Source organism: Harpia harpyja, chromosome 11 (genome assembly GCF_026419915.1).
Source record: "Harpia harpyja isolate bHarHar1 chromosome 11, bHarHar1 primary haplotype, whole genome shotgun sequence".
Classification (NCBI taxonomy): Eukaryota; Metazoa; Chordata; class Aves; order Accipitriformes; family Accipitridae; genus Harpia; species Harpia harpyja.
Window position 1 is genome coordinate 3,182,005 of NC_068950.1, and position 25,632 is coordinate 3,207,636.

Below are 25,632 nucleotides of genomic sequence, written 5' to 3' on the forward strand. Positions count from 1 at the left end.
TCTTATTAATTCTATTCTATTTATTATTCCGCCAGGGCTGAGATGTGACAATGTGAGCCACCACATTGGGTCACATCAGCTAGAAAAAGTATGCAGCATTAAAGTGGGTTTCCCCCTCCCCTCCCTCTCTTTCTCTCTCTTCTTTCTCCCCTCCCCTCCTTGTTCTCCTTCTCCTTGTCTTCCTTCCTTTCTCTGTCGCTCACTTTCTATTCAGTATCCATGTGGGCATTTGCTAGCCGCCCATAAATTATATTTCTCTGCATTTCCTCTCTCTTTCTATCTTTTTCTCTCTCTCTCTTTTTTACCTATTTTGCATGATGTTTGTGACTCTGAGAGCTGCATCTATCGATGGAACCGTGTCAGATCTTAAAGAGGCTTCGTTAGGGTTTCTATACCCGAAAACCACAAAAATTTCATTAGAGTTTCTCATCTTTTCCACACTCTTTCTCGCTCCAGGGGGACTGCCTCCCCCTGGACGGTTCTCACACGCAGACACTAACTAAATTCTGTCCCGCTCCGGGGACTCCCTCTCCTCCCAGTTTTTATATTTTTGCCTCTTTACTTTTCAAGTGGTGTGTCTCTGGCATTTGGGGATGTGATACTTCTCTCTTTGTTGAATTCTCTGGGTCCAACAAGGCAAAATCTTGAGAAGTTTCCATCTCCATCCCAGCCTTCTCCTCGCCACCACCCCACCTCTGCAGCATCCTTCGGGCACGGAGCGGCCAGTGGGAGAGGGCCCCTCTCCGGAGATGGAGGAGGCACCTGGACCATTTCAGGCCGTGGTGGTGGAGGGGCTGTTTTGTTTTGATGTGGGAGAAGGTGATATGGGAGTCAGACTCCACTGGAAAAGGGGAGGAGCAGGTTTCCCGGGGCGCGGAGCGGGGAGCTGGGGGCCCCAGTGGCTGTGGAGGAGATTTTTCGACGCTCGCCATGCCAGCTCTTGCCAGTAAAGATGAGAAATTACTAATAAATTTTTGTGTATTTATCTGTGCTGTGATGGGTCTAATCTTGATCAATGGAACCCTGTTGCTATGAAATATCGCTTTTATGTCTATATTCTATATATTGTTTGTGAAGTAAAAATTTATTTGAAGTTTAATTTTTTTGGTTTTTGGTTTTTGATTTTTTAATTTATTTGTTTTTTGTTTTGTTTTTAATGAAGGAAGAAAATAAATGATGACAAACCCCATCTATATTTAAATTATCTTTTGCTCTTTTTTCTTTTTCTCCCTTTTCTTCTTTTTCTTTTCTTTCTTTCTTTTTTTGTTTGTTTTTTTTTGTTTTGTTTTGTTTTGTTTTTTGTTACCTCTGTGCGTCTCATCCACAGTTCGCCGTGTGGCCCCTCGCTTCTCCATCTTACCCGTCAGCCATGAAATCATGCCCGGTGGCAACGTCAACATCACCTGCGTGGCCGTGGGTTCGCCCATGCCATACGTCAAGTGGATGCAGGGAGCAGAGGACCTGACGCCTGAAGATGACATGCCTGTGGGCCGTAATGTCTTGGAGCTCACGGATGTCAAGGACTCAGCCAACTACACGTGTGTGGCCATGTCCAGTCTGGGAGTCATAGAAGCCGTTGCTCAGATCACGGTGAAATGTAAGAGAGTGTGAGCACGCCTGCGTGAGCGAGTGCGTGGGTTCCCCGACTGCATGTTTGTAGGAGCGTGCATGCACGAGCGTGTGAGCTGCTGCATGGGTGTACATATGTGCAAGGCACGTGTTGGGTGCACGGTCGTAACAGAGTGTCTGAGCATGTGTGCAAAGCAAATGTGGGCACGTGTCACGTTCATGCATGTGAGCATTTGTAGATACGTGGTCGTGCCTGTCAGCCTTCACCGGTGCATGAGTGGGAATGTCACTGCGTGACTGTGTGGGTACCTGTTCCTGCTCGTGTCTTTGTCTGTCTGCATGGGGTGAGCCTGTGACTGTCTGATCTGCACATGAGGAGTGTGGGGACACAATTATGCATGCAAAAAGGTAGTCGTGCATGAGTGTGTGTGTGTGTGCATGGGAGAAGGAGCAACGTGGCTGTATGGGCATGTGGGTGCCTGACCGCATGTGTGTAAGTCCGCGTTGTTACAAGCCTGTAGGTACACGCATAGGTACGTGAGCATGAGCAGGAAGACAAACTTGTGCACCACGTGTGCCATGTGCTGGGATCTGTGCATGCATCTTTGGGGATCCCGCACACAAAGAAATCCACAGCGAAGGGGAAGCTGGTGGCTTGAGATCTTTCCTTGCTTTAGGACAACTGAGCTGTTTGTTATGAAGAAAAATGTGATTCAAACCCCTGCATGCTTGTTTCTGTCCTGGGGTATGAGGCTGGCTGGGCAGTTTGCAAGGAGCCTTGGATGGCTTGAAGCCTGCATGCCATCCTGTTCCAAGGTTAGAGATTCAGCCAAGGCCCTGAGGATCTCTGGCATGTATGCCCTTGCAGTAGAGCCTAGTTCCAGCATCTTAGTGGCCTTTGTTGCCTCAGCAAGAGGGGGAATAACCCCAGCTTCCAGCTAGCAATTCCCAAGAGGAGCACGGGTGCAATCTTCAATCTATTCTGTCCTCGGCAGGGGTGTATTAAAACCAAAGCGGGATGCCCCTGTGGTTGGGTGAGTGTAGAGCTCTTTGTATGAGCTGGTGTCTGCTCTGAGTGATGGCATTGCCCGTGAGGGATCTGGGGAGAGAATGGGTGGGAAAAAATGCGGGCGGGTGGGGGAGAGGAGGAAAAATACTTTGGAGAAGGGGAGGGCTAAAGAAAAACAAGCCTGTTGTATCAGTGCATCTGACTAAGGAAGGTCTGACAATAGAAATGAGTAGGGACTAGTGAATCTTGACATGACACTCATCCTGAGCTTTTGCACAGGGAGTGGGCTCGTGCTAGCAGAAGGATGCCTGGGGCTGGACTGAGGTGCTCTTTATTTTTCTGAGTATTTTCTTCCTTCCCCTCTTTCCCTGTCTTACACTATCAATTTGAAAAGCTGCTGTGTAAGATAACATTGCTTCTGCTTCCATCTATCCTGTCTCCTCAGATGGGGAATCTTGCCCTGCTGGTACCTTCTGCCTTTTGTCATTTCACTTGTATTCTGTTTCCCCTTATGTTCCTGCGTGTAAGCATCTGCAGTCTTTCCCAGTCAGAAGATGAAAGGAGAAGTTAGAGCTTTGAGGTGCTCAAGTCTAGAGAAGATGAGGTTGGAAAGAGTCTAAAGTGTGTAGTGAGGAAAACACGTAAAGCTTGCTGTTAAAGGTGTCCGACATTTAGCGTGCAGTGTCTAGCAAGCTCCAGAGGTAGTCTTCTGGATGAGGGACAGGGGAGATGAGTATTAACACATGTTTGTGGCTTGAGAGGAAGCACTCCAAGTTTTTATAGTTTTCTAGTTCTGGAGAGTGCAGCCCGCACTATACTGTTACCTGCACACTAAACATGGAGAGATTCAGCAGTGCCAGAGCCGGGCTGCCAGCGCTGTTTCGGAAGATCTGATTACATGCTCGGAAGGAGCTCCTGCGAAACTGCTTTTCCTTACTGCCATGTGAGCCGGCGGATGTGCAGCTGAAGTCTGTGCTAATGATTCCAGATGTTTAGCTGAACGCTTTCCTTTTGATGGAGCAGTTTAAGGAGGATAATAGAGTGCATAACTAGGTTCATAATATTTCAGCAGCACTTTACTGAACTGCCGCACTGTGATTGGTACTGTGCCTCTGGCTCCTATAGCCCTAACTAGCCCAATTAGGCACCATTTCAGCATATGTTTTTTTTTTTAATGTCTGTTCTTCCTGATTCTCAGCACTCCCCAAGGCTCCTGGGACGCCAGTGGTGACAGAGACGACAGCAACAAGTATCACCATCACCTGGGACTCTGGAAATCCAGACCCTGTGTCCTACTATGTCATTGAATACAAGTCTAAAAGCCAGGATGGACCATATCAGATCAAAGAGGACATCACCACCACACGCTACAGTATTGGGGGCCTCAGCCCCAACTCTGAGTACGAGATCTGGGTCTCTGCAGTCAACAGCATCGGGCAGGGGCCTCCCAGTGAGTCTGTGGTCACTCGCACGGGGGAACAAGCTCCTGCCAGTGCCCCCCGTAATGTGCAGGGACGAATGCTGAGCAGCACCACCATGATCATCCAGTGGGAGGAACCGGTGGAGCCCAATGGGCAGATCCGTGGCTATCGTGTATATTATACCATGGAGCCTGATCAACCTGTCAGCAACTGGCAGAAGCACAACGTGGACGACAGCCTCCTGACCACGGTGGGCAGCCTTCTCGAGGACGAAACCTACACAGTCCGGGTCCTGGCCTTCACCTCCGTGGGAGACGGGCCTCTTTCCGACCCCATCCAGGTTAAGACGCAGCAAGGAGGTGAGCACCTGTGTTGCTAACCTTGGATGCACTGGGCTGCAGGAGGGAGAGGTTTTGGTTTATAGAATTATCCAGCTGTGGCTGCCATGTCACCAGAACATTTATTTCTTTATTGGTTCAGTTTGGTTAAAATAGAAATCGTCTGTGAGGAAGCTCAGTCCAGTGACTGGAGCCAGGGAGCCTGGTGCATGATTTCTGATCTGTTTTTTCTCGGAAAGGTGGTTGCTTAAATGGGTGTGGCAAGCAATTATGCAAAGAGAATCCATTTCTGCTGTGCCCTGTTTCAAAGTGAGGTATTTTATTGCTTCCAGTTTCTAAATGTCTATAATAGACCTAAAAGCACTCACTGCCCAGGCAATGGTGAAGCTTAACTCTTCTTAAAGTACCCAGAAACTGCCTTCTCAGAGATGTGTGGGGAATGAGCCTTATTTTGCCTTTTTCTAAAAGGGGAGCAAACCAAAGCCTTAATTGTCACAGCAGATGTGTTGAGCTGAGAACAAAAGATGTTTTATCACAGGTTGTCACCCAGCATGCTTTTGGATGCTCTGCTTATGGCATAGGGTGCTGGTGAGGAAACCCTGCATCCTCCTCAATGGGCTGTTCATGGGCTTCCCACTTCCAGAATCTTTTAATACTGGGGATTAATGGGAAGGGCTGTATCCTGCACTGCTAAGAGGGGCATGTGATCCAGTAGGACTCTTCCATCTCCAGCAGCTCTGGACATGCTTGAGTCCTGCAGTGGGATTTAACCCTGCCCTGCTTTAGAAGAAGGGCCCACCCAGCCTACAGCATGGCATTTTGCTGCTGACATGCTCTTCACACGCAGGCTTTGAAGCAAACAGGATAGGAGTCTTCCAATTAGCCAACTTAATGTGGTTTCTCCTGTCTCTCATCTTGCCTTCTCTGCCCCGTCGGCTCCTTGTCTGTGTCAGTTCCTGGGCAGCCGATGAACTTCCGAGCAGAAGCCAAGACGGAGACGAGCATCGTGTTGTCGTGGAGCCCTCCCCGCCAGGAGATCATAGTGAAGTATGAGCTCCTCTATAAGGAAGGAGACCACGGCAGGGAGGTGAGTCCGGAGAGGAGCAGCGCAAAGGGTTGGGGCCCCGAGGAGCATCCCGGCCCTCCGGTCCCCGAGGTGGCTGAGAGAGGGGAGTAGGGCAGGTGTCTCCAGGCAGGGCTCGCCTCTGCTCCTTTTTGTTTGTTTTTATTTTTTTCTTCCCCCCTCGCCCATCTCAGGTGCCGAAGAACTTCGAGCCAACGACCTCCTTCACTGTGGAAGGCCTGAAGCCCAACACTGAGTATGTCTTCCGACTGGCTGCCCGCTCGGCTCTGGGCCTGGGGGCCTTCACCCCGGAGGTCAGAGAGCGCACCTTGCAGTCTAGTAGGTGTCTCTCCTTTTCCCACCCTTCTCTGAGGGGAAGACAGTCAGGGAGCCAGAGATGGTGGGCACAGGGGTACGGAGCTGTGGGGCGGACGTTCGCGGTGCTGCGGCTTATCCCACATCTGGGGTTCCTCTGCAGGGAGGTGGGCGGTGGCGGGGGGCACCTCTGGGACCTGCTGCCTTCTCCCTTTGCTGCCCCAGATAGCTGAGACGTGAACGAAGAGTGGGGCTGGTGCATGCTTTTGGAGGAGGGGGGGGGCGGTGATGGGAGGCCAGTTAGCACCATCCACTTGATGGGGTGGGGAGCAGTGAAGAGCTTGTCGATGGGCCACGCTGGCCCTTGGTGCTGAGCATGCTCAGGGAGGACAGCACCCCACCATCGTGCAGCAGCTCGCCTGTCCACCAGCAGAAACTGAGCAGCAGCTGTCTGGAAGGGGGGCACAAGCAATGGAGCAGGGAGACAGTGGGGGAATTGGGAGGAAGAGGAGAAGGGAAGGTGATTAATCGAGAGTCCAACGTTTTCACGAGCCTTTGGGAAAGTGGTCCTCATGCTCTTTTCCATGAGCGACTTCGTAGCCTCGGGGAGGAAGGCTTGCTGGCCCAGCGAGCGCTGGGAAGAGTCCCATTTGGGCTCCGGCAGAGCGGGAGAGAGAGGAGTCATGTGGAGGCTGGGGGGGGGATATTAATGACACCAGGATGGAGCGTACGCAACCAAAATGTGCTGGTTTTAGTTTAATGGATTGTCTCCCTTCGCTGTTGCCCTGGGGACAATAACCCTGGATGGCAATATTTCAACCTGGGCTTTTCACAGATCTTTGCTTTTAAATGAGGTGTTTTTTCACTGCATGAGTGGCTGTGGCAGCTGTTCTTTGTGTTTTCTGTCTCCTCTCATCTCTACTAAATCACTCCGCTGCAGTTTGGAGTAGCTGGGAGCAGAACTAACTCAGAAATGGCTCTGGTCACCAGTGTGAGGAGAGAGAGCGCCTGCTCCCATCTCTCAGAGTCCTTAACAAGGGAGAGCAGTGGGCTCTCGGCTGGGCACCTGCCCCATCTTTTCGTTTCAATTGTCACATCCTGCTGTCTCTCTGTCTCTTCCCCTGTCTCTCTCCTTCTCTTTCTCTCCCCCCAGGAGTGGGAGGAAAGGGGAGTCTGTTTCTGCATAGGCAGAATTCCTTACTGGGGCTTTCTCAGGCCTCCAGTCCGTTCAAAGATATTTTGTTTTCTTCTTTCCTTCAAATGTTTTTCCCCTTTTTTCCTTGTATTTTTTTTTCTTATTCTCTCCATGTATCGAAAGAAAATCCTTTCCTGACTCTGCTGCAAATCTGCTGGTTCTGATCCCAGTATGGTACTGTCAGAGGGAGCATCACTGTGGGGTGGGGGAAAATGAACTGAAAGGAACTGAAAAATAAGTGTCAAACTTACTCACACTCTGCTTCTGTTTTCCAAGGGGTTTCCCTCCTTGAGATTCATGGGGATGGGAGGAAAAGAGGGTCTGGGATTTGTGCTTTCTGGTTCAATAAAAACAGGCTGGAAGAGGGGTGTGGGAGCTGACGGCAGTAGGGCTTAGCAACGCTGAAAATTTTTCCCTAAAGGGTGAAGAGAAGGGGATCCGGGAAAGGGGAAGGCTTTGGGGCTTTTTCTAACTTGGCACCTGCCCAGAATGAGGCCTGGTTTATTTCTGTGTAGCTCAGCTTTCATAGGGATAGTTTCATTAATTTAACACTCTTAAGAACATCAGCTGGGAACTGTCAGTGTCCTGTAACACGGTGAAACATTTTTTCCTGGCTGGCTGTTGGAGGAACGAGTCAATTCTCCCTGGTCCGGGTGACATCCTTCGGCTCACAGACCTTCTGGCTCGGGACAGGCTTTTGTGTCTTCCCTCTGCAGCTCCTTTTCCGTTCAGCTCCTCCTTGGCCCGCTCCATGGCTCTTCTTTCTTTTCTCTTCTGCTGTCTGCTTGCCTGCCTGCATGCTCTAGCAGCCTGATGAAACCAGCTCCCTGCTCTCTGTCTGTCTGTCTCTTGCTGGGCGGTTTCACACCACGATGGCATCTTGTCTCTGCAACGGCAAAGCCTCCTTCGTCCTCCCGCAGCCTGCCGAGGCGTTCGGTGCTCTTCCCCTCCTAGCTCAGCTGGCAAGCATGTGCCTGCATGCCGCAGCCCTCCCTGCATTGCACACCTTTCTGCACAATACCCTCCACCTCCCTGTCAGGGTGGCTCCTCCTGAGCATCATAACCAAAGTAAAATCCATTAAACTAAAGGTAAAGTATCTTTTTCTTCTTGAAGTAGCTGGGTTTTAACTCTTCAAGTACCAGAGACGTAGATTGTAAAAATAACAGAATCTCGTGGTTGGAGGAAGCTGGTTTGCCCTTTCTAACTAGCCATGACCTTCCCAGGGCTCCTTGGCAACTCTCCTACTCAGAAATTTCAGAGTGCAAAGCATACATCAACAGACAGGGGTGGCAGGGTGGGTGCTGTGAGGCTGCATGTGCAGGTGTAGAGGAACGATGGGGCTTTCTTACCCTCTGTTCCTTCCTAAGAAAGGATGTTTCCCCCACCCATTAGCTCTGCTCTCCTTCCCTTCCCCCTTCCTCACAGTATATGAAGTGAACAAAACTTATACAAAGTCTATGGTACCTAAAGGGTTAAAAAACATTGTATTGTACAAGGTCAGTAAGGGTCATTCTTGTGGCTTGGACAGTCAACTTTAAAGCATGTAAAAGATGCAGTTCAGGTGAGTACTGGCTGGTCTCAAGCGGATTCACAAATACAGTCCACCCTGTCGCCGCAGGCTCACACACACGTGTGTGGATCTGCACGCACTCCTGTATGTCCTGGAGCCCATGGGAGGGCGGGGAGGGGTTCCCAAAGAGCTGTCTGCCTGGTAAAAACAGAGGCCAGCAGACAAAAGGTGACGATCTCCTGGCTGGAGGGCTCTTGCCTGTGCTGTGGCTCCCTTTCCAGCAAAGGGGCTTGTTGCAGAGGTGAGCTCACAGCCTCCGGTTTGGGCTGCGGTACTTTGCCTCCTGCACACAGCTCCCGCCTTCTCGATGCTGTCCCCACGCACGCACGCACGTCTCCAGGGTCGCACAGGTTGGGCTGGATTGTGAAGGAAACTCACAGTGCCATGAACTCCCCAGATGCGTCTCCAGTATGGCCAGCCAGCACTTGGTGGCTGTTTTCATCCAGGTGCTGTAGTCGATGAGAGTGACGGGGAGGGGGTCTGGGTGGGATCTGGGCCTTCTCCCCCATCACCCACCCACCCACCCTGCCTTTTTGACCAGAGAAAGTGCAAACCATCCCAAAAGGAGGCCTCGCTCCAGGGCCTCTCGGTAGGTCCCTGTGCTGGAGCGTAGAGGGTGAGTGAGCAAGCGAGTGTGACCACGCGCAGCAGCTGCCAGTGCAAACAGTGAACCCAAGTGCCAGCTGGAGCTCCCGCTCTGCTTACTGGGGCTTTCATAATGAGTTTCAGGATGGAAAGGGTAGGTCAGGGTCAGACCCTCTCTGCAGTGGGTTTCTCAGCCGTGGTGGCTTTGGCTGGACTGCTAAGCAGGAAAGGTGGCTTTTAATACTACCAGCCCCTGATAGGGAGAAAAAAAGAAGCAAACAGCATCATGGCAGGCACTGGAAAAGGGTTGAGTCTTTTTCTCCGTACCCTGAAAGGGAGTTGAGTTGCTTCTGGGGTGTGGGAAGGAGCAGTGCACCTCCGTTCTGGAGATGTCGGTGCTGCATCAATCACAGCAGATGGAGAGAGCTATAAGGGGAAGGAAATCCATCAGCGGGAATCTGCCGCCCTGCTCTCTGGTCTCTGTACAGGTAGCTTAGCAAAAGAGAATAGATTGGGCTCCAAAATTGCCGTTACTCCAATAGCTAGGGTTCTGCTGGCAGGGGGGGGAGTAACTCAGTCGGAGGAGCTAGCAGTGGGGCAGGGTGGCATTTTAAAAGCCAGTCATGTGCAGAAACCCACCAGGAGCTTGGTCTGGCCTCGTAGCTCAGATTCTCTTGTTCTCTCGTAAGAAAGTCTTATAAGTTAGCAGTTGAAGCGTGGAAGGTAGGTAAACAGACTGGGAATGTTCTGGAAGGAGTCACTTTTTATATCAGTATTATTTTATTATTATGATTTCCTTTCTGATGTTTTTTTGTTTCAAATTACTGGCTTGATTTATGTTTTATTTTCCAGTTTGTTCCTTTTGGTTTTGTTTGTTTGACATATTTTGTATTATTTTGCGTGGCTAGCCATGGCCGGGGATCGTCACCCTCTGCAGTGGGATTTCTGAGGATAAGGGTTTCGTTCTGCCATTTTAAATACAGCCAAAATGTAGCAGTAAGGCATGAAAGTAGGAGGACAACACTCAAAATGTCCTACTGGACAGAGTGCTCAGCACTGCAGCATAAGGACTATCTTTACCCTTTCTGCAAAACCCACTTACTTCTGTTTAATGGAGGCACATGCAAAGCATGTGGCTTTCACTCCAGTGCAAACTAGGCAGAGCGTGACTTGATTTAGCAGAGTCCTCAAGGCAGGCTGGGCCTAAACATCTGTTTGTGACTCAGGGATGGGAGTAAGAGGTTTGAAAAAATCATTCCTCAGTAAAAGAGCTTTTTGTTGATTAAAAAGCAACAGAGAAATGAGAAGTGGTGACCAGCATTTATCTACTCCTGTGCTTCTTGCAGGTGATGCTTTGGGAGCTTATAAGGACAGCCCAGTTTCTGGCAGTGTCTGTAGAGACTTAAGAGCTATTTATTGCAGTTTGACTGTATCGGGTGAGATTAGATTTGCAGAGTTGCCTTGACAATGTATCACTCTCTCTGCTTACCTGGGCTGATTGATTGTAATTAGTGATTGAAAGAAGTCTGGTCTAAGATTTCCCAAAGTGACCAGGTTACAGTTGGGATACAGAAGTGGCAGACTCTTTGTCCGAACTTCGCCAAGGTCTCAGACCCATGGCATCTCCATCAGCAAACCTGTATTTCTTGCAGTTTTCCATGTATCTCAAGGCACGGCTGTGGCATAGCAGTGTGCGCCGCGGCACGTAGTGTCTGACGGAGCTGGTGTCAGCGTCCTGCTTCCTACTGAGCAGACCATGCTAAAAATTACCTACTGCAGTTCAGTAAACACCAAAGTGAGCAGGCCTGCACTAGAAAGCTGTGGTTTACACCTTCCCCATCTCCTGAAAATCAGCCCTGAGACAGTTGACTGCTGCCACCGTGAGAACCTGTGGCTGTGTAGGGCCTCACTTCCAAAGGTTTCCTCCTGGACTTCCAGAAATACCTTGATGTAGTTTAGGCAGAGAGTGCACTGGGACTTAGATGTGCTGCCACTTCTGAAAGCCGCACTGGGTACCTGGTTGTCAAACACGCTGCCTCGCTCCTTTGCAAGTCTTTTTTCTCTAAAACCCTCGTATCTAAACATATATTGTGGGCTGATTGCTTGGGAATATCCTGGGCATGACCCCCATGGTTTTTCACCTCCTTCAGTCTGTGGACAACTAATAACTCCCATCTGGAGGTAGAGACTCTTAAATTTAAGCCTCCTGGCAAAAGAGTTGCTTTTCTTACTTTTCACAGATCCCTTCAAAGAAATTCAAGATTCCAGAGACTGCAGTTTGGAAACAAGTGCTTTACCAGCCAGGGCAGGGTTTGCCAGACTGCTGTAAAACAGGGAGCTAAAGGAAAGGACTTCTGTAGGGTAGAGCTGGGTGCTTAGTTTTGTGCCAGCCACACATAACTAGAGGCAGCAGGACCCCCACTTGGCTAGCCCGCTTGCTGTTTTAGTCCTTTGCTTTATAACATTTCAGTTTCGATGCCCCATTTCATTTCCGTTGGCTTTTTTTTCTTTTCATTTAAAAAAAAAAAAGACAACAACAAAAAGCTCTCTTCTTTTTTAATTTTATCTTCCTAAACCAAATTTTTGTACGTTTTATTTTAGATTTTTTTGTTATCATTTTCCTTTTTTTTTCTTTTATCTTTCCCATCTTTTGTTTTTTCCCCCTTCTTCCCTTTCCCTCCTGAATTTTCCCCCCTCGTAGAACCGTCTGCCCCCCCCCTCAAGACGTAAAATGCGTCAGCACCAGATCCACCGCCATTCTGGTAAGTTGGCGGCCACCTCCGGCTGAAAGCCAAAATGGCGTCCTGGCTGGATACAGCGTCTACTATCGAGCGCTGGACTCTGAGGACACGGAGCTTAAGGAGGTGAATGATATCCCCCCAACCACCAGTCAGATCCTACTGGAGTCCCTGGAGAAGTGGACAGAGTATCGCATCACTGTCGTGGCTCATACGGAGGTGGGGCCGGGCCCGGAGAGCTCGCCGGTTATCGTCCGGACAGATGAAGATGGTAATTGCACTTTTTCTGGTTTTCTCCCGAGTCCCCTGATGAATACGTGTCCCTGGAGTGGGCTTTTTCCCCCACTGGGGAGGACACGTCGTGTCCCTTCTCACGGCTTGTGTGGTGCAAGACCAAAGCCTGAATGGGGCCTCAACACAGCCTCCGGTCCGAGACCTGCAGCGTCCTTTGCTGCCATCTCCCCAAGCCCCTCTGAGAATTGGAGTCTGTAGTGTTGTCCTTCCCTGCTTTGGCATCGGGGGTCTTTTTGATTTCTGGGGGTTTTTTAATATCAAGTCTCCGAGCCTTGACTGCACCGCTTTTCCTGAAGAGATGCTCTTACTGAGCAGGGAAGCAGCTGAGGCAGCAAGGAAATGAAATCAGAGAAGAGGAGACGATGCTGCCAGAAACTGTTTTAAAATATTAAGAGTTCTTCCCACACGTTCCTTGTTACTAGCTCCTCTCTAAGTCAAAGTTTTGGTTAGTGGTAGAAAGGAAGAAAAAACCTTCAGCAGTGAGCAGTTTAAACTCCAGTTCAGTGGCCCAGCTCAGAGACTTTTAGCACAAACACAGATAACAAGACCTGAACTTTCCTGGTATCTCTACAGTAAAATAAAACCGGGAAAAAAAGTGCATGTGTGCATGAAGGGAGAGCACCCTCACTGTGAGGGTAACACCCACAAATAATGTAGGTCAAGTGAATAACATACATAAATTCCAAACTTCTCAGACTTTCTTCCTCCATCCCAAATAAAAAGCATTTTTAAAAAAGCAACAGGTTTGTCCCCAGTGTGGGTTCTGTTTCCCTGAGTATCTGCCCACATCCAAATGGATGGAATACCTTGCTCAGAGAAAGTATGGTTTTCTTGCAGATGAAGCTGTCATGCACTGTATTATTATTATTATTATTATTATTATTATTATTATTTCAAAAAATTCAGCCCAAATTCCATCCAAGACATCTCTTGTTTCCTGCCCTGAGATTATGCAGCGGCGGTAACCACCAACCCACCTGCCCTGCCTGAGAGACAAGGGAACTCTAAGGGAAAGTCCCCCTCCGTATCCTCTTCACCCTAACATCCCGCAGGCAGGACCAGAGCTTTTCTGGCTCATTAGAAATTGGCATTGCCCTCAGAATGTGATGGGGAACTATATGGTTTCTTCCATCTGAGCTAACTGGGGACAAAGGAGCCTATGGAATATTGGCTGGACTATGAGATGGACCTATTTCCATGCATATCTCTGAGCCGTGCAGATTAGATGCCCCAGAACTGCTTCCCTGCTTCACTGAGTAAGAGCAATGGCAGATGATGGGATGTCTAGTTTGACTGTTAAGTCTCCGCCACCTTTCAGGGCTGTAGATTCAGTGTGCGTATGTCCCATAGGTGAAGTGAGTATGTCCCATAGGCGAAGTGAGTATGTCCCATAGGTGGACAGGCTCCAGACAGAAATCCCCAAGTGACTCTTAATGCCTTTTTTCCCTTCCTCGCAGTGCCCAGTGCTCCGCCTCGGAAAGTGGAGGTGGAGGTCCTGAACTCCACTGCAATCCAAGTGTTCTGGCGCTCTCCAGTCCAGAACCGCCAGCATGGCCAGATTCGCGGCTACCAGGTCCACTATGTACGCATGGAGAATGGAGAGGCCAGGGGGCTGCCCCAGATCAAGGATATCATGCTGGCTGACGCCCAGGTAAGGACTCGCCTCCTGCTCCAGTCTCCTCTCGTGGAAGGTTTGGGGGGGTGGGTGCTACAGCCTCCTTGTTTCATCCCAAGCAACATAATGCTGGAGAAAGTAGATGAGTATCTCTATGACAAGGTATATGTTGTCTTTCTGCAGTTCATTTGCACTCCCAGACAGTAGCTATTGTGGAAGAGTATGAACTGCTGTCCCAGCACTGAACTAAATACCATCCATCCTCCCTGTGTCTGGGAAGTCTTTTAAGACAGGCAAAGGCCACAGTGGAATCTACTAATTTCTCCCACTCTACTTCTTCCTTCATGCTGGCCTGGTAACTTCTGACCTTGTGTGGCTGCTTGCTCAGGGACTCCTTCCTCATGCTGTGTCTCTGTCTTTCCCTTCTTTCCCCTCTTGTATTCTCATGTGCAAAACCTCTCTTGTTCTCTGCCCAGTGGGAAACAGATGACACTGCTGAATACGTAAGTAAAAAAGTAAAAATCCTCCCATCCTGGTTCTGTCCCTTCCCTTCTCCCACTTCCTGTTGTGGTGTGATACTTTCCTTTTCCTTTATTTTTTTGCAGTGCCAGTGTGCCTGTTTTAAAGCCTGTTGTTGGTGTTCCCATGCACAGTCCCCACCCTGTTCACTTTGCTCTGCAACCCTGTGTGATTGTGTAGCTTGTCAGCACGCAGCAATGCTGCAGGGTTTTTCCCTCGGCTTTGAAGGAAGGATGAGTCTGCTGCTCCTCCATGGGGAAGCAGATGGGACATTGAATTTGGGACTACCTTGAACATATGCTTAAAGATGGGCTGGTCTGCAAGCACCTCTGGCTTGTGTCTGAAAAACATAGTTAGGCTGAAAAGCATTGGGTAATCAAAGCCCCATAACTCCAAAGCTATCAGGACATGAACAAATGCTTTGTGCCCTTAAAGGGCCAAGATCCTTAGATACTTGTTGATACAAAGCACTGAATCGCTATTGGCGCTTTTACCTTTTAAGTAGACCTTAAAATCAGCTTGGCTGTTTTGCATTTGCTACTTCTGCTAAAATGCTAAATGTTTTCCATGATCTTACAGCTACAAAGCAGTAGGAGAAAACATTTCCTTCTTGGAATGGCAGGGTCCCAAGATAATGCACTACTAAATTGAATGTATTCATGTCTCCTAGAGATTGCCAAGTGCCCTACAAAAGTGAGGGGCCTCTCTTTTACAGATGGAGAAACTGAGTCACATGAAAGGTAAAGTCTCTTGCCTAAAATCTTAATAAAACTCAGTGGCAAGTGTGAAAGCAGAACAGGTTTCTTGACTTCTAGAAGACAGACCTGTCTCTATAGCTAGTGGCTTCCAAACTTGTTGATCAAAATCCCACTGTTTTGAAGTTTGGCTGTTCCACTCCCTGCTCAGCTCTGAAGGCAATACAGATGTTTTCAGGACCAGCAAATTCTTCCCAAGTGCTGCCCTGAGATTTAATATTGAAAGCACAAAAGGGCAGTGGGGGGTGAGGGGAAAGGAAGGCCATAAAACATGCACAACATTCACATCTCCCTCCTTTTCAGGGCCTTGGAGAAAACCCTGCTGCATATGCTCTCATCCTGTTTGATTTAGCACGGGTATTCCTTTTACAACACAGCCCTTTGAAGGGCTGAATACTTCATGGGGAAGGGCTATCCTTGAGGCCAGTCTTCTAACAAAAGCTCTTGGGAGCCAGGTGTGGTGAGGCTGATAGAGGGTGGAGGAAGGAAGGTGTTGGGGATTTAGCAGAGAGCTTTAGCGTGCAAGCAGAAAATGTCGTCTTGCACTTTGCGTTAAAGCAATCCCTTTAATATTATGAAGGCATTAAAAAATATCTCTGAGGAGAAAAGGGAGGGGGGAAATGGTGAAAAAAATGTAATCTCCCTGAAACCACTGAGACCTCCACTGAGACTGCATAGTGAAGAGGAACACTTTGAAGAGCACAACAGCGTTTTGATGGCTGAAGCAGTTTGTGTTGAGATAGGGAATGTGTGAGAGGTAGATCTGGAAGAGAACGCACTGAACCAGGGCCCTGCAGAGACATGGTGTGTTTACAGAGAGACTGTTTGTAGCCGGAGTGTGCGTGCATCTCGCTAAGGGAACGTGGCTCTCATCCTCCTGCCAATTGCCACATCTACCCAGTTGCCCCAGAGTGTCTTGTGATTTCAGATTCAGTGAATGTTCCTGCATGCTAGAAAAGGGCTGAGACTCCTGCAAGGAGGAGAGATCTACCCTTGTGTATGTACCTGAATATTTACATGATTTTCCTTTGGAATCTCGCAAACAGGAAATGATCATTGCTGGGCTCCAGCCTGAGACTGCATATTCCATTACCGTAGCCGCCTACACCATGAAGGGAGATGGTGCTCGCAGCAAACCGAAAGTGGTCACCACAAAGGGTGCAGGTAAGAGTCTTCTCCTGAACTGTTGGGATTCACCAGTTTCCTAAAGCCAAGAAGCGTTTTCTCCAGACGCAGCTTCTTTCATCCCACTCCCTTCACGAAGGACAGACTCGCAACAAATACCATGCTGCCCTGAAGACAAAATTATTTCTAGTGAGGCAGACACCCCTTCATTCCTCACGTGTACCTCTCACTAAATGACATATTTTTCTGTCCAGTGCTGCAGAAAGCCCAGACACACTCAGAAATGCAACAGAGGATGAATTCATTGCTTGTAATCTCTTGTGCTATAAATTCCAGTGCACCAGAAGTAAAGAGAATCTCTGCCTGGTCTGACACTCTGGAGAGACTGTGTAGCTTTGGTGGTTGGCGCACACAGGTACCCTTGGGAACAGGAGAGCCAGAGGTCTGCTGTCATGGTGTTGACTTGCAAAGATCTGAAAAGCAGCAGGAAGACAGTGGTGGCTTACACTGCCAACTCTTCTTCCAGTATCGTCTCTGAATATACGACCCCTCTTTGCTTAGGAGTAGCAGAGGGAAAAGTACTGACAGTATTGACCTTTCCTCGCTAGCATTTCTGGGACCTGGGCTCTGTCTGCACATACCACCCAGATTCATTCCTCCCTTTGACCTATTCTTTATGGCAAAGTATCTGTCAGCCTCAGAACAGAGGATGTGGTGCCAAGCTAGGATGGCAGGGCCTAAACAGAGGGATGACAAAGGGCAACAGGGTATCCTTTGCTCCTCCAAACAGTTGTGCTGCAGGCAGAAAGGAGAGGTACACACTCCACCTGTCCTCTCAGCATCTGCATTCCTGTGGTTTCTGCTCTCACGGCTAAACCGCTGCTCTGCAGTATGGGAAGGGGTTTGTGCAGTGGGGGGAGACTACGGTGCCTAGACCTGGAGTTGTCCCTCGTCCAGCCCATCTCTTGTTGGACTGTGATTACCTTCTCTCACCCCATTTTGCTCATGCTCTTTCTTTTGTTCCTGCTGTCAGATGAAGGCTTTCCCCCCTTTTCATTTCTTTTCTTTGTCTACTAACCTCCCAACCCTGGCTGTTTATTTTCTTCTTAGTTTTGAGGCAGTCATCTTCGCTCTGCTTGTAGCAGCTGCATAAACCGACATCATCCCTTGTTTCTGGAAGGACATTGCTCTCTGCTTCTGCAGGGATCGAAGGCCTTCAGTCAGCACTGCATAATTAACCTGGAAACCTCTGCTCCGGCACTGGAGGCAGCACAGACACTAAACTGAGTGTACAGGACAGAGAGGGCTCAGGAGCCCTGGCCTGGAACACATAGGGCTGGAGCTGCAGCTGACCTCCATGCCCTTGCCTTTTCCCTGCCCTAACTCACATCTTCATCTCATTTTATGTTCTTGTGTTCAGACAAGTGAATGGGATTTGAGCCTTTCTCTCCTCTCTTGCTTCTCCTGCCTAGTTAAGAGAACGGTACACAAGAGAACAAGGTTGCTTTCCAGGACATCAACTCTTGCAGATGTTACAGCAGGGTACATTTGGATGTCAGCATCCAGGCTGCTGTCCTCACACCTTGTAGTGTCAGTGCGCTGTCAGAAGCCTTTTCCTTCACTTGCCCTCTTCTCCTTCCCGCTCCGGCTTTGCCCATGTTTCTTCTCACTAGCTCCCTGGTCCTCTCCTCTCATTTCCTTCTTCCCAAGGCTCTCGACCCTTTTGATTTCTCTCTCCTGGAGCCTTTTTCTCTGCCTCCCTCCCTTGTCACTCTCTCTTGTCACCCTCCCTCATCTCTCCCCATTAGGATTTGCAGTGCAGGTGATCAGTCACAGAGGGATGTTTTCTCCAGCACAGCAGCTATTACCCAAAACTCAATTTCCCCCAACTTGAAATAGCTATTTTTAAAAAAAAATCTTTCAAATGGCTCTGTAACATTCTTATCTTCCTTGCAGTGTTGAGTCAATATACCTTCTGAGAGGAGAGATTTCTTTCTTTATCATTCAGGGCTAGGGGCTGAATTTAAATACGGTAATACATCCAATTTTCTCCTTTACTGTCCAAACCAATTGCAAAATAAAACACTTCCCCCCGCCCCACACTTTCTTCTCACCTTTCTTCTAAACAATATTTGTTGTGCAAATGTAATATTTTCAAGCTCAGCTGATTATAGTAACATTTGTGACAAAAACCGAAACATAAAGGTAATGGCATTGTTTTTCTCTTTAATGTGTTTCTTAGGCATTTCCAAGGGAGGCTTTCCCAGCACTGTTCCCTAGCCATTCTTTGGCAGTTTGAAATGAATAAAGCATTTGTTTCAGAGACAACCCCTCATCCCCATGTTCAGATGTCAGTCGATGCAGCAGGCAGAGTGGTTTCCCCAGTTTGGCTCTGCCAGGATCCCTGACACAGGCAGCATCCTTCCTTGCAGGCTCCCTCCTGCTCGCTTCGTTAGCCGCGCTACAGCTTTCCAACCTGCCGACCCTTGGTCAGACTCGTGCTGTGAGAGTGGGCTGGGATCTCTCCTAACTCCATTCTCTATCCTCCTCCTGTTCAACCAGAAGAAATACCAAGGCGGAGAGAAGGAAATTAGATCTGTAATAGTGGAGTTGAGTGTAAATGACGCGTGAGCTGCTGGAATTAATGCTCTGGTTTCTCCAGCTTCAGGAACCTCTAGGCCTACACGTGTCATTTAACTGTGGCTGTGGGCTTGCTTAGCAGTTGGGCAGTGCCAGGGCTCATTAGACAGAGGCACAGCATTGCTGAGCTCCTGCAATATCCCCCCAAATGTGGAGGAACTAACTGACGTGTTAAGGAGGGAGCTAACTGAAAACACACCGACATTCAGCTGTCTTTTCCCTTCCTCCAGAGGAGAGAAACTGCACAGAGTAAGCAGCAATTCTCCCTACCCTCTGCCTCGCACAGATTTTGGGCTCTGCTTCCACTCTCTGTGTGCTTCCTTCTTTCTGTACCCAACTGGGTGATCAGATGCCTGCCAGACTCGCTTAGCTGGCCTTGTGCCTGCTGCTCAGGACCTCGGGCTGCCCAGACTTCCTATCCCATCCTTCATTACTTCACTCTCAGCTGCTCTGGACTTCCCAGCCTGAGCCAATCTGTTCCAGTCTCTTTCTGCATGAGTTGTGCTGTGTAATGGAGAGAGAGAGGGGACGGGAGTTTGGGGGACTCCAGCGTTTGCTCTTCCCTGCCCTGGGAAGCAATCTGCTCAGGTGATTAGGACAGGAGGCTGGGAGTCAGGACTCCTGAGTTTGTTCTTCCCAGCTGTGGGAGGGTATGTGGTCCAGTGATAAGGGAGGAGCTGTGCACACCTTTCCATCCTGAGGAAAGGGAAAAAAAGAAATCCAGAAATGTGTCAGTACCTCGCAGCTGGCACGTTGGCAATGCACTTCATTTCCTAAACTTGATAGAGACCATCACTGCGGGTGGGTAGCAGCAGCTTGGTTTACAAGGGGATACACTAAAGTACACAGAGTCGAGCTGAGACCTTGCCGCTGCTTTGAGGAACCCGTTGCTGCAGCTTTAGAGTCTCTGCATCTCCTCACCAGCCACCCTGTCCCACATTTGACTGAAGGTGTCTCTCTTCTCTCCCAGTCCCAGGGAAGCCCATCCTGTCTGTACACCAGACAGAGGAGAACACTCTTCTGGTGAAATGGGAGCCTCCATTGGATGCGGAAGGCCAGGTGATGGGCTACCGGCTCCAGTTTGGCCGCAAGGATGTCGACCCCCTGGCTACCTTGGAGTTCACGGCCCTGGAGGATAAGTACACCGCTCCCAGCATCCACAAGGGCGCCACGTATGTTTTCAAGCTGGCCGTGAAAAGCCGGGCTGGCTTTGGGGAGGAAGCTGTGCAGGAACTCACCACCCCTGAAGACATCCCCAAGGGTTACCCCCAAATCCTCGAGGCGAGCAACATCACTTCCATGTCGGTCCAGTTTGGCTGGCTCCCCCCCGTGCTGGCTGAGAGGAATGGAGCCATCATCAAATACACCGTGGCCTACCGGGAAGCCGGTTCTCCCGGCAACCCGCTGGAAAAAGACCTGCCCCCCTCCCCAGAGAACTCGTACACCCTCAACGGCCTCAAACCCAACACCGCCTATGATGTTAAAATCCGTGCTCACACCAGTAAAGGCCCCGGGCCGTACAGCCCAACCGTCCAGTATCGGACGTTCCAGCTGGATCAAGGTAGGACTTACCGGTTTCTCCTCCCTCTCTCTCCTTGTAACCGGGGCTGGTGCCAGGAGGCAGAGAGCTGGAGAGGTCAAGCCAGGCTCAGCCAGGCTCGTGAGTAAATGCAAAGCACTCTGGTTTCACACTCAGTCCCTCAGCTCCTCTCTGCCTTGTGCCAGGTAAGTCCCTTTTACCACTTTCTTCTAAGTTAAGTCCGGACACCCTTCTTTCACTGGCACCTGAAGTGGGGGGCCAGTCGCTATACAGGTGGGAAGAGCATTTTCTTCAGCTTTTGCAAACAGCCAAAAGAAAACAGAAAAATGAAAAAACCTCAAAACATGACCTGGGATGGGTTTCCTCACCTGAGCATGCTCAGAAAGCCAGCACCTCGTTCCTGCAGCAGCCACCCAGACCCATAAGTGTGTGGGCAAAGCCACGCACCCTCCTTCACCCCTCCCTGGGGTTAGGCTTGGGGACAGGGAGCACTGGGAGATGGACCTTGGCAAAACTCAAGCAAAGTGTGGAGGAGGGAACATTCCTGCAGCGGCAGCCAGACCCAGACTGGCAGGCCCTTTTGCCAGTGCCTGACGTTCTCTTCCTTCTCTTTCTTGCTCTTCCTTCCCTCTGCTGCCTTTTCTTCTCCTTTCTCCCCTTCCTCCTCACTTTTCTCTCAGCAGTTTTACCCAAAAACTTCAAGGTGAAGATGGTGACAAAGACATCTGTCCTTTTGAGCTGGGAGTTTCCTGAGAATTACAACTCTCCCACCCCATACAAGGCAAGTGGAATGGAGGAGTCAGAACTGTGTTTCTTCCTGGTTTCCTGGGAGTCTTGTCTGTTGGTTTGAATAAGAGGTTGTAAGAGGCAGGAATTCTGGATTCTTTCCTCAGATATGGGCAGCTAATGATTAATCACTAGATCAACGGAGGTGGGCTGAAAATCAGGGCTGTTCGGTTGCATTCCCACCTCTGTTACCAAATCACTGCCTCCCTAGGCAAGTTACTACAGTTTTCCCATTTCCAGATAAAAATTTCTCTTCCCAGAGAAGTCTCAAGGCTTTGTCTTGCATTTGCCTTATGCTTGGGGACCCTCTTGTGCAGTGAGCACAAGATACAGACAGCTTCGCACTCAAATGACTCCTATTCCTGTGTTTGCTCCAGCTCTGGCAGAGCTGGGCGGAGCACGGCAGAGCTGAGTGCCCCACGTTCTCAACAACTTTGCTGCCTCTTCGCCTCCCACAGATCCAGTACAATGGGCTGAATGTCGATGTGGACGGCCGCACCACCAAGAAACTCATCACCAACCTGAAGCCCCGCACGTTCTACAATTTCGTTCTTATGAACCGGGGCAATAGCATGGGTGGCTTGCAGCAGAACGTCGCTGCCTGGACCGCTGCTGACATGTTATCAAAGAAGCCAGAGGTGACCCATAAGCCTGATGCTGATGGCAACGTGGTGGTGATTCTCCCAGATGTGAAGAGCTCTGTGCCTGTCCAGTAGGTTTCTGTTAAACTGCAGATGTGGGGTGGTCAGTTTATGTTGCAGGGGTCAGCCCTGATGGCTGGAGTCCACAGTAGAAACCCACAAGGGCAGTGGCAGGGGGTGTGTTCCCTGCATTTTCAGCCTTGCCTGACTGTTGTCTTTTGGAGCCACTTCCCAGAGCTAACAGGGGATGCCAAAATGCAAAGGGAGTAAATAAAGAAACATGTAATACGGGGTTGCCACTGAATCCAAGCTTGCTCGAGGAGCAGCAATAACAACTGTGCTAAATTAAAAATAAGGGGTTTGCTGGGTTGGGCCAGTGGGGCTGTTTGGGCAAACCTAGCCTTCCACATCAGTTTGTGCACTCTCTTCTGCGGCTTGTAGAAGGAGATTAATTCTTTCTATTTATCCTGATTATTCCCAACTCTTAGGGCTTACTACATTGTGGTGGTGCCTCTAAGGAAGTCCCGAGGAGGACAGTTCCTCAACCCCTTGGGCAGCCCTGAGGAGATGGACCTGGAGGAGGTGAGTGTGGGTGAAACTGAAGCCAGCTGTAGGGAGAGAGCAAACAGCTGTAATGGATGGGATGGTGATGTGAGAGCCTGGGAAGGGTGGTTGTGGGATATCTGTGCTCCACGTTCTGAGTAGCTAAGGTGTGGCCAGTCTGAGTGAGATGGTTTGGCTCTTCTTCCTTCCTGCTTCCTTGATGGTGCTGAAGGCATCAGGGCTCAGAGTGTTCCTTTGCTTCCTTCAGCTCGTTCAGGACATTGCCAGGCTCCGACGCCGAAGTCTGCGTCACTCCCGACAACTGGACTTCCCCAAGCCCTACATCGCTGCCCGTTTTCGCTCCCTCCCCTCCCACTTCATCTTGGGGGACATGAAGCACTACGACAACTTCGAGAACAGAGCCCTAGAGCCAGGGCAGAAATACGTCATCTTCATCCTGGCAGTGCTCCAGGAACCTGAGGCCGTAAGTGCTGCCTGCTTTCTCTTGCCCTCTTCAGATGCTTGTGCCCCTCTGTCCCCATTACTGACCAGAGACAGCAACTGCTCCCTTGTGAGCTGCCAGCAGTCCTGGTGCCCTCCTGGCATTCTCCGTAACTCTCCCACCAGATGCCAGAGCTTGAGGTTTTTAATTTGTAAAGACCTTCCAGTCCAGCTGTGGAACTTTTGCATGTGGCTATTGGAGCTGTTTGTGCTTGTGTCTGCATGCAGCAATTGTGCTCTTCCAAGCAGACAGGCTAATGATGCAAGCATTTGTGCACTGCTTCTGCATTTTGCTGGTCTTCCTAGGCAGGACTTGCTACACTTGTGGCTCCAGATTTGAGTCTAGAATAGGGAGTACTGAACTATCCACTCAGGACTACACTCGAGTTCAGAGTTCCTTAGGTCAAACCCCTTTACAAAGAGTAATTTCTTGTAAAGGCTGTCCTTTTATTCCTTAGAGCAATGACCCTAGACATCCTGCTTTGAGACCAGCATGTCACACACCCTGGTCATTACTAAGTTCCCCACCAAGCAGAGAGGGGAGCATTTTTTTTATGGAAGACTACATGTGCTCTTTACCACTTCAGCACCTCTGCTGATTTCAGTGGTGCTGTGTTTGGCTTTATGAAAACAACTGTTTTAATATTTACCTGCCTCCTCCCTCATGCACAATAGGAAGCAGTCTAATACTTTGTTGTTTTTAAATCCCCCTATGGAGTTGTAGCAGGGAGCTATTTGAAATTAAGGGTTTTCAGAGGTTTTTTTCCCAAATAAATATTTAGTTGTGTATTTGAGATTAAAGGATTAGGCTGACACGCTTCTGAATGGGTTTCTCAATCGGATTACTGCAGCTTGTGGTAATTTCTGCTTTAGAACAAGGTACTGCATACTCGCTCACAACGGTCTGGATTCACAGCAGCTCCCAAGTATGTAGCGGTATTTCAGTCTTGCTGAGAGCTGGTAGAGTTCAAGGACCAGAGCGCAGATCACCTGTTCTTGTTCTGTCCCAGACTTTTCACTCAAACCATGCCATGCCAGTTCTCCTCTGTGTATTTTAGTTTCTGTTGTTTCTATGTAAGATGGGAATGCATCCTTCCTGGGGTGGGTAGATTGTAGCACTCATGAGAACAAGCAGGCAAAGCCCATTAGTTAGGACTCTGATGGGTTTGAATGTGCTTCTGATTCTCCTCAAGAGCCCAGCTCACTGCAGAGGGAGCAGAGGAGACATACTGCATTTTATTAATTTATATTTAATTGTAAGGGTTGGGTTTTTTCAGTCACCAGACCAGACTGTTTCTAAGCGTTAATTCTTGTTTCAATCCCTTCCCTCTTTCTCTGTAATCCCATCTGACTGTCAAAATCCAGATGCTTACATGAGAGCTTGGAAAAAGTGTTTGTGTGTTTGTGGCAGTGGAGAGGGCTCAGGGATGTGGTGGAACAGAGGCATAGTCAACTGGTTTTCTAAAAGCACCTTCCCGGCTCCAAGATTAAGTGAGCCATAGGCACAAGGCAGTCTACAACTTCATGTGAATGTGATCTCTCAATGGTCTGTCTTGCCTGGAGCATGGGAGGAGGAAGATACCTGTCACGTGGATGCTCACAGACAAGAGTTTTTTCTATAGGTTGAAGACGGCATTTTCTCTGTTACTGTTTGGTTTGTGCTGCGGAGAGCTCACATCCTCTCTAGCAATTTCTCTTGTGGAATACTGTGTGCTTGCCCATTGTTTTCAGTCCCCGTTCCATCTCTGAACTGTGTTCCACAATCTTTCATGTCTTCCAGACTTTTGCTGCTAGCCCGTTCTCCGACCCCATCCAGCTGGACAACCCTGATCCACAGCCTATCATTGATGGAGAGGAAGGGCTGATCTGGGTCATCGGTCCCGTCCTGGCCGTGGTGTTCATCATCTGCATTGTCATTGCCATTCTACTCTACAAAAAGTAAGAGATGCTTCTTGCCCAGATCTGTGACCATTCTGAATGTCCCCAGCTCTAGCCCCTAAAGGGAATTTCCTCCTTGGTCCTATAGTTGTGAGCTAAGGGCAAATCCTTCCACCAGCACCACAGAGAGGAGCCCCAAGGCACAAGTGCTGAAGTGGAAGGGTCTGACGGGCACAGGAGAGATTAGCAGTGGGTTGCAGGGACTTGCTGCTTCAGAGTCTACCCCACAGCAGTCTCAGTAAAGCTGTGCTTGTCTGTAGACAGTCTGTTGTGGCATGTGTGCAGTGAGTTTGTCAGGTCTCTTGCCTGTCTCCCCCAGAAGAGCTGCTCACAGCCTCGGGCTCGCCTTCCTGTGTTCTCTGTGTGTGTGTCTGTGCACAGCGGGGGTGATGCAGAGAAAGCACCTTTGTGCTGTGGATCAGCAGAGACCTCCATTGTTCCCAAACTAGTTTTCAGCTGGAGTTGGGGCACAAGAGCAGCAGCAGTAAGGGTGTAATGTGAGTCTGCAGGAGAGAGGAGGGAACAACCCCTGGAAATCTCTCCCTTTTCCTTGGCTTTCTGAGCAGCTCATGGCACGTGCATGGGAATGGGGGCCCTTTGAGCACACATAGGCCACACTGTGCAGTGAAAGAGGACGGGAGGGGAAGCAGATGCTGAGCAAAACAGATCAAGAAAAGGGGCAGGATGGCAGCTATGGCCAGCGCAGGGGTGTCCTTAGCTGGGACATCTAGTACCCAGGATGGAGGGAGGTCTCTTAACCCTGCTCCATCTTTCATCTGCACAGGTGTGTTTGCTTATGCACATGGGCATGTCTGTTGCATCCCAGCATGTGTGAAGCTGCTAGACACACAGGTGCTCTGGGGTCAGGGACTCAGGTGGTCCTTGTTGGTGTTCATTAGCACTGATCTAAATGGGTAATCTTTGCTGGTCC

General features: G+C 49.5%; 1 protein-coding gene across 1 annotated transcript in view; it reads left to right on the forward strand.

The window, feature by feature from the left end:
• Nucleotides 1–25,632, forward strand: part of PTPRS (protein tyrosine phosphatase receptor type S) — a 100,508-nt gene that overhangs the window by 50,042 nt on the left and 24,834 nt on the right. Inside the window, 15 exon segments of the mRNA XM_052800529.1 lie at nt 1,328–1,597; nt 3,777–4,358; nt 5,291–5,424; nt 5,595–5,739; nt 11,768–11,778; nt 11,781–12,075; nt 13,556–13,749; nt 14,190–14,216; nt 16,034–16,151; nt 19,723–20,313; nt 20,976–21,073; nt 21,537–21,790; nt 22,208–22,301; nt 22,531–22,746; nt 24,544–24,701. Of these exon segments, the coding sequence (XP_052656489.1) occupies nt 1,328–1,597; nt 3,777–4,358; nt 5,291–5,424; nt 5,595–5,739; nt 11,768–11,778; nt 11,781–12,075; nt 13,556–13,749; nt 14,190–14,216; nt 16,034–16,151; nt 19,723–20,313; nt 20,976–21,073; nt 21,537–21,790; nt 22,208–22,301; nt 22,531–22,746; nt 24,544–24,701 (3,187 nt within the window).